The sequence below is a fragment of the Hibiscus syriacus genome, unplaced genomic scaffold, assembly GCF_006381635.1.
Source record: "Hibiscus syriacus cultivar Baekdansim isolate YM2019G1 unplaced genomic scaffold, ASM638163v2 tig00111769_pilon, whole genome shotgun sequence".
NCBI classification, from domain to species: domain Eukaryota; kingdom Viridiplantae; phylum Streptophyta; class Magnoliopsida; order Malvales; family Malvaceae; genus Hibiscus; species Hibiscus syriacus.
The window spans coordinates 3,320,415-3,329,111 of NW_024063172.1; the positions used below are offsets into that span (position 1 = coordinate 3,320,415).

At 33.3% G+C, this 8,697-nt stretch overlaps 1 protein-coding gene across 3 annotated transcripts; it reads right to left on the reverse strand.

Annotated features, from left to right (window-relative positions):
- Positions 1–570: 570 nt before the first annotated feature.
- LOC120169932 (phosphoinositide phosphatase SAC2-like) lies at positions 571–7,304 on the reverse strand. Of its 3 annotated transcripts, none has more exons than XM_039177994.1 (16): positions 7,126–7,304; positions 6,016–6,220; positions 5,771–5,936; positions 4,888–5,110; positions 4,290–4,366; positions 3,830–4,017; positions 3,633–3,730; positions 3,400–3,533; positions 3,178–3,303; positions 2,575–2,923; positions 2,154–2,275; positions 1,827–1,940; positions 1,474–1,635; positions 1,155–1,322; positions 943–1,033; positions 571–772 (listed from the first exon to the last, which is right to left on the reverse strand). In XM_039177994.1, exons 1-16 carry the CDS (start codon positions 7,207–7,209, stop codon positions 650–652), a joined length of 2,430 nt encoding a protein of 809 aa, XP_039033925.1. In that variant the 5' UTR covers positions 7,210–7,304; the 3' UTR covers positions 571–649. The 3 variants fall into 3 exon arrangements, with proteins under 3 accessions (XP_039033925.1, XP_039033926.1, XP_039033927.1); XM_039177995.1 differs by having other exon boundaries at positions 1,155–1,331; positions 1,507–1,635; positions 7,126–7,303; XM_039177996.1 differs by lacking the exon at positions 7,126–7,304 and adding an exon at positions 6,318–6,576 and having other exon boundaries at positions 6,016–6,235.
- Positions 7,305–8,697: the final 1,393 nt, after the last annotated feature.

Sequence of the window (8,697 nt, forward strand, 5' to 3'; positions counted from 1 at the left end):
CGAAAATTACTAGTAGTCACCCCTCGAGCATAACGGGAAAAATATACTATTAATTTCCTAATAAGTGAACATTGTCTTGTTTTAAAAAATCAAATGTAATCATACAATTATTTATGACCTAATTATACTAGGTGAGTTAATTAAAGGCTTTCATAACTTAAAGTGTCAAATTATGACCAATTTCCTTCACAGCTCAATCAAACGGACCAAAATAAAATAAAATTCCAATATTCAACCTAACATTAATGTACCCAAAAAAATCCATAAAATGAAAAGATAACCGTGTGAATGTACATAAAGGGGATCTCAATCAGATGGCATCTATCCATTTATGAAATATTTACAACCATTGAACTTGAAAGTTAAAACCCCGATGGCGTTCTGCATATTTGAGGCAGACAGCTCCAAACGGAATTAGCTATGGTACCAATTTACACCAGCCAACTCTTTATCACCTTCTTCCACTCCTAATGATCTCATCGTGATTAATGCAGACGTATCGGGTATAACACGAGCTGAAAATTGTTCTCAATTCGGAAGAAGCCACACCCCTTCTGAATCTTCAGCAGATTTTTTTATTACTTCGAAACGGAATCACATCCTTCGGATGGATTCATTGAAATGAATTCTATCATGAAACTACAACTACCTACTTCAACTTAAAGTTTAGTGGAAAAAGCAAATCTCCATTAATGACCCAATCCATAAAGCTCTCCGAATATTCATCCATGATACCATCACATGTCAGATCGGATGCAGTTCGGTCAACTCCCTAAATAAAGAGAAAAAGAAGAGATTGCTTTCAACTATACACCTAGTTAATAAAGAAATATTCTGTGTATATACAGCCTGCAAACATGTGCTTTATCTGTGTGCATGGGTGATGGAAGGGTGCAGTAATTTAGTTCTCGTTCATTTGTTACAAGAAAACAGAATACTGACCTTTATGCTAGAACCAGATTCACTTGGAGACGTAGCTGAGTCGATTCTTAGTTCACCACCAATAATTTCAGCGGATAGGCCAGTGGTAGACCTGCAGAAAAAATCAAGAGGTGCTATAGAAAATCTGGTATATAAGTGTTACTATTTCTATGAAAAAATATTGTGAACTTTTAACTAATTGAAAAAGGTTAATGAAGTTGACTTTTAACTACCTGTCATACACATCATCATCACATGAATTTCCTGATGAAGAAATCCAGTCCATATCAAAATTGGTGCAATTACATTCATCCACATTTTCATAACATATGCGATTACTATCAGGAAATTGGTCCTGCATATCTCCGAAAAGTAGCCTGCAGGACATTCTTGGAGTGAACCTAGAAAACCAGAAAAATTTTGGTATATGAGACATCTGATGAATTAAAACATTTAAGGTGATTTGGTATCATGGGTCCTTGATACAAGCAAAGAATTACTCTCAAAAGAAATCTGAAACAAGATTGGGAGAAAAAAAAAGTTCAAACAGACCTCGAATAAGAAATGTCACGATATGGCATTCCTGGAGTGGAATCTGAAAGAGCATAGGTAGCTTCGTCTTTATTTCCAGACAGAGACTGATGGTGTCTGACATTTGTCGCACCCATGGGAGAAAGGATGCTGCCATCAGACAGTGATCTTTTAAAAGATGTCCTACAGATATTAGGAAGCGGCCTCATTAGTGGTTATTGCAAGGAACATTAGGTTTACTCTATTAAAATAGGAAAGAATATTGCTTAAGACCTGCATATTGTATCTGGAAATCAAATCATTTGGCAATATGTAGTCCCAAAAAAATTATTGGAACTAGAAAAAATCTATAGCAATTTGAAATTTCAATATACCTAGCATCCTCGTTAAAAAGGTTAGGGCCATGCCTTCCAACGCTATAGTGCTGGTCTGAATCCAACTCCCAGAGTGCTGGTTTACCCTGTTGAGGCTGAAAGTGACCCAAGAACCTGCATAGGACCATGCCAAAATCATCAAGTGTTATTATACACCACAATCCTTATGCACTGAAAGTGCACTTGGTAACATGGTATAGTGTAATGGGAGTGAGTCCTCATTGCACTGGATCCTCTGTGCTACCAAGCACGGTATCATAATTGTCAGGGTCTGCAATTTGCATGAAACTACATTTTGTTAGCTATAGTAACTGGTTTTTAACTTACAAATTAATGGCACTTTGTTTTTCTGCATCCACGTATGCATTGCTATAGTAACGTTGCAAAGTCCTAAAGAACTCCTGTGACTGAGTTGCCGCTTGCCATTGACCTCTCCTTTGGCAAAATATCTGTTTGACATGACCAATGCAGATTAAGGAAACATACTTGGGGAAAAACTTTTGGGTTTCAGTGCAAGTAAAGACAGATAATGATCTATTGCTCTGAAGCAAACTAGTAAGCTCTGTTGTCATGATACTATGCAAGTCATTCCCATGTTACTCCTACAAAGTTTCAGGGTTTACTATGCCATCTAAAAAAACTAAAAACTAATTTGATGGTTTACTCCTACAAAGTTTTTTTTATTATTTATTTCTTCAAGTTCTTTTGGAATGATTATAAAAGCTCCCTAAATCTCTCAGAAGAATACCTTGTTGTGGGCTGCAGATCCACCATATTGAAGAGCAAGTGTGTCACCCATTTTTTCATAAACTACCATTAAATCCTCAGCCAAAGGACTATTTTGATCAATAGTTAGGGACTCTGTGAATCCCATAGTATGGAGCTGGCGTCCAAGAGCCATCAAACCATAAGAATATTGTGCAACATTAGTGCGATCTAGACAATCAATGCAGTTGGTTCTAAGGACTCCCTTTTGGAACATGGGAGACTTTACATTTTCCGTAGAATTCTGTTTACCACCATCAACATTCATTTCCAACTTATCAATATCATCACTTTTATCGGAAGGGGTCTGATCAATGTGCTCATCATTTTGCCTGCAAAAGATTTGCAACCAAAGTTGTATAAATAATTAAACGTCAATAATTAGAAAAAACAATAGTGAAACAAACATTAAAGAAGGTTATATTTTTCAAGGAAAAAACAAATGCAAACCATAAGTTACATATACGAATATGACGTTCGTTCTAGCAGTAATTATAGGTTGAGATAATCATGAAAGAAAGGGACTTGATAACAAAGACAAGCAATCCAGCATCATAAAAATAAGATCATAACATCTACTACTTACACCAAGCAAGATAAATTCAACAACCCCTCAGGTATACGATTTGGTGTTACTTGACAGTAAAAGATGCCCGTTAAGTTTAATGCATAATCAGCCACTCTGCCTAGAAGTTCCAACACATTTGTAGCTCTGCAAAAAGTAAAAAGCTCTATTCAGTCAATCATCTTTTAAAAGATGGTATGCAAGAATTTTGCTTTAAAAAGTCAAGCAGGGACAAAGGAGTACTTTCTGGAGTGTCTACTTAGGTCCCAGTGAAGAAACCGCAGACGGTTTTCCTTGGATAAACTTTTATTGATAGATCTGATGGCCTTTGCAAACTCCGTACGAAGAATAGTTTCCCGAGGTTTCTTCTCACACCTCTGTCAATCACCAGAAAAGAAAGCAGAACGAATCAGGAAACATTGCAGATAGAAGAACATCACAGAGCTTATGAAGACTGCCAGTCTGCCAAGGACTACCTTTATCAAATTCAATATGATTATTGGATTTCCATATCTCCTTGCAAGATTTTCAAAATGTAGTTTTGTGGCCTCATAATTTGGATCCTTCTGTGATACTGGAAACAAGAGGTGAAATTAGGAAAATATACTGTTCTTAGAACGTAAAACTACAGGTTTAGCGCTCATTTTGGTATTCAATAAGGAAAAATTCATACATATGATGTCAGGCTTCAAATTCAAGCGCGAAGTTTCCTGGGACCAGAATAGTGGGATAGAACCTCTATTCTGGACAACGGAACTTATTTGTGTGGGGCATCCTTCAGGAACATCATCAAACACAATTTGTTCTGTCTCAACATCATTTGCTACTCTACCTTTCTCATTCACACCGCGTTTCAAATATCTACACAACAGAAAAGATATAAGAAAGTGAGCCAACTCTGACTAAAGATCAGCAACAAAAGCAGATGGAATCAATCATATGAAGGGAGATAAAACAGACTAGAACTCAAAAATAGGCAAAGAAATCATAAGTAGGTCAAATCATGAAGCATTTGACAATGAAAACTACCACAAAACATATTTTGTAATGATTGTGGACCAAAATAAATGGAAAAGGGAGGTTTAAAATAATGCAATAGACATTTCAATCAGTAGCTGGTAAAGCATCTAAACCTTGTTCCAGCATAATGTCGAGAACGCCTTGCAATGAGGGTTAATTTAATGTCCCTGCCAGATACAGAAAGTTTGACCTGGATAGCAAAGTAGAAAAAAACAAATGTCAGATAAAAAATTTGTGCCATGCCTCAAAACTCAAAAGGAAACAACAATATTTGCTAACGTGTTCAGCATAAGTTGAAAGAATGAACCTGCATTATTTAACACCTTTTGTTACTTCATTTTAAACATGTTCAACAACAGATTTGTAAATGGGGTAGGTAGTTTTGCATAATCCTTAAGATTAATTACAATATAATGCCCATCAATAAAATAAAACTCGAAGAAATTACAAATCTGACGGTCCTAGTATCGATAATCATAAATCTAGCTTCCACATCAAAAACTTCCAAAACTGCTGAACTTAGTAATGGGTTAAAGGTTATCCAGATTCCTGTAAAGCAACAAGTTTTAAGCAGAAACAAATACAAAAAAAAACTGAATGAAAATAAAAATTAACTACTTCAACTTAACAATCTTCTAGCATAGCAAATACTTCCATTTTCACCTAACATGGAAAATTAATGGACAGGAAGAGGACTAGAGTGTATCATACCTGCTTGAAAAAGCCATATACCAGTGCGACAGTCCACAGAGTATTCTTGAGATTATTCCGGATTCCTCGAGTTAAGAACTCATTCCAGACAAACATTGTTTCATAATGCGCTAATCCTGTCTCATTCTTACATAAATTTCTTTGGAGGCTATGCATGATATTGTACGAGTAGCTGAAAAAGAAGTCCTTTGTAAGATCCACTGTGCACAGGAGCTTCTTGTATCTATTACAAAAAGGGCAAAGAAGAAAGAAAGAAAGAAAAGGCATTCCACGTTAATGAACGCTAGTTACTAGATGAACCAAAAACAATGAAAAACTGTGAAAGTACAAGTTAAAAACAGGGAATTAAAGAGAAAGATAGTAATTTCCCCCCAGAAACCCAGGTGATACCTTGTCTCATTCAACATGATATGCTAATATCACACAGCAATGATGTTAGCCCCTGTGCATATGCAGGAAATGAACAGGCAATAGCCTCTACAAATGGTATTAACTAAGAAGATGCTACAATAAACTGGTAAGAGCCAACCTTATTGGCTCAACAGGAAATAAAAAGGGGGGTAATATATGTAAACACAAAAGTGGTTAATTCCAACTGCATCAGCCAACACCAATGATATAAACATGAAGGGTGTACAACAAAAACAGTACAGAGATTACCTCCACACGATGGAACTACTCTTCTACTTTAAAAATAGAACTCCAGAACTCAAATTATTGTCCCAATAAACATAATTAATTGGGAAGAAGATAAAACAACCACAACATAACATAATTCCATTTATATAAAAAATGGACAATTAATACTTTAAGTGCTAATTTCATAGGTTTTCTTATAAATATCAAGGACAGATTACATTTACATGAAGAATTGACAAAAGACCTTTTTTCATTCTTAGAATAAGCCATATTTGACTGGGCAGAAGAATTGGGAATTGTTATCATCTCGCTCTTGGTAATGGCATAGATAGTATGGCCACAAATTGCACCAATCTTCCTTCTTTTCGTGATTAGCAGCATGTAATAAGGTCCCAAAAATTTCAAAAACCCTAAAATAATGAGAGATTTATTAGATAATGCCAAAATGATTGAAAGGGAAAGGTGGAGAACCAAAGAAATGTTACATACCGATGATCCCATAGCAAGCTGTAACAAATTTAAGGCCACCTGTGGGCCTGTTTCCTTCATGTATCCGTCTTAACAGATCAGAACATTCAATTTCTGAGTATCTAGTGGAATCTTCAAGAATATTAAGTTCAGAAAGTTCTAATCGATCAATCTTTAATACCCTCCAAACAGTCCTGTTCTTGTCTCTTCCAATCATATAGAAATGCTGTCACATAAGGAATATACAAATGTTGCCTTAATATAGTGTAATAGAGATGGAACCCACGTAATTATAGTACAAAAGAATTTTTTGGGGAAAGAGAAGAGATTCAAAGAGAAATAGCAATAATATTCTTATCAGCATCATAGAGAAAAACGATAAAATATCTTATAAATGAAGAACTTGCTCTGAGCACAGCGACTATTTCTATGTTGAATAACAAAGGTTTGTGTAGCTTCGAAACACATTAACAGTCACTTACCAAGACCTCAAGAGTAATGAATAGCTTTATGAGATAAAAGAAAAGTCTAGCACTTCATAGGCGATGATTGCATCTAAAGAGAATTGTACACAAAAGAAAATCCAAACAGAAACTATTATTACATGAAACTTTAACCTGCTAAGCTGAATTTAGAACACTAAAAACTTCCGAGTGTTGTATGTTGGATATAGAAAATTTCTAACATGCAAATAACCAAACCGATGCTTATAATAAGAAGCAAAAAGAAATTGACGATAGAAGTGAAACAGCATAATTGAACTTCCTACAACGAATTACCAGTTCAATACACATTCATGAGCCAAAATATCCAAGTCAAGAAAAAAAATACGATATCAGAAATAAGTATGTCGAGATTTAGCAAATCACAGAGCAGCTATCAGATAAATATGAAAATCATCATAAAAAATCGAATTATACACACGTGCATATAAATATTTGGTAAATAAATCGAAAAAAAAAATATTAATCAGCCGGAGGAAACAAAAAAAGCCAAAAAAAAAAGATCAGAAGAGTTTTAGCGTTATGAAGTCAAAGAACTTAAACGAACTCCAACAGCCGTATACACAAGCTTACAAAAAAAAAAAAGAAACAAAACGAATAACATATAGGAGTGGGAAAGGGAAAATACCGAGCGAGTCTCGTAGAGTCTGAATTTCTGCAAATAACAAGGATTCGGATCGAGTCCACCATCACTGCGATTCTCGGCTGCCATTAGCTTTTTTCGATCCCGAGCCTCGAAGCTCGGGTTCACTAAAGATACAGATCAACTAAATACCACGAAAATAATAACTAAAAAAAGATCTCTCTCGATTTACAAAATTCAATATATATTATGTATTGATAAAAACACAGAAAAATAAAAACCCGCCACAAGTCACAAATTTACAATACAGAGTTCAACCTGAAGAAAAACAGGAAGATGAAAAAAATTAAAAACTGGTATAATTCTGCCAGAAAACGGCGCCACTTGCTGGAAAGTAGGGAGAGATGGAGAAGAAGATGCAGAGAAGATAACCGTACAGCTAATGGAGAAATGGATACCACAAAAAACAAACTAAACAAAATACTTATTATAAAAATATAATATGAAAACTATAAATAATCTTTTTTTTTTTAAAAAACAAATTGCAAGACGGTGGCGTGCTTTAAATTTTAATTAATTTCGGTTTTTCCACGGTAACTTTGTTTCGGTTATGATTTTGCTTTTCTACTGATGATTGGTTTGACGAGTTTTTTACGACTCGGACATGTATAGTCATTTTGACTAGGTTGAATCGGTAGCGGGGGCGGAATCTAGTGTGTGTCTGACTTCCGGTTAAAAAATAATTACTCATAATCAACATATAAGTTGGATTTAAAAGATTATCCTATAATATTTTTTAATATTTAATTTGAATATTTTAAAAAACAATATCTAATTTAAAATTATATATTATTATATCAAATATCATTAATTTTATTAAAAAATAGCGTATTATTTAGTATGTACGTATTATCAAAACTTATGCACTCATTTTTTTAGTAAATTAGGTCCTCAAATAATTATTAGAATTTAAATTTTAATTATTTGAACGAAATAAATTAAATTTAAAAAAATTATAATATTTTTATTATTCAATTTAAATTGATTCATTAATAAATTAAATATTAATGATTATAAAAAATTTAAAAATATTTAATATATAGAGATATCAAAATTCTGACGCTCATTCTTTTCTAGTTAAATCTAGAAAAATCATATATCAGAGGATAAGGTAATAAACTGAATAAATTAATATTTCTTATATAATTAAGATATCTTATCTAATTTGAACTTACTTTAAGTATATTATTTTTATCATTATCTTTGCACCCGTTGTATTTTAACTCTACAAGTAAGACGTGAGAATCAATAACTTGTATGAGTGTTCTCTTGCATTTAAACATGTTTTAAAAAATAATTATAAATATAAATTACACGGATAATTCAAGGTAATATTCATCCTATTCGTAACAAATAGAAATAAAAACATAAATTGAATTGATTTAAAAAAAAATTTAGATAAGATAAATTTATGTAAAATAAAAACAATTTAAATAGAGATTCAATTTAAGTTAAATAGATTTGATAAAATCAACATATAATTTAATTGTGATGATAAAGCCAGAATGATGTACACTTATATATTAGTGATTTAATTCTCAAAATTTACCGGATTTC

Bases quoted from the DNA above. Each gene is read 5' to 3' on its own strand.
- LOC120169932 (XM_039177994.1), bottom strand. From the start codon at position 7,209: ATGGCAGCCGAGAATCGCAGTGATGGTGGACTCGATCCGAATCCTTGT. The intron at 2,276-2,574 runs GTATTCTTCTGA...CATGTCAAACAG, and splicing joins GATCTGCAGCCCACAACAAG to ATATTTTGCCAAAGGAGAGG. The intron at 1,034-1,154 runs GTAGTTAAAAGT...TTTTTTCTGCAG, and splicing joins GATGATGATGTGTATGACAG to GTCTACCACTGGCCTATCCG.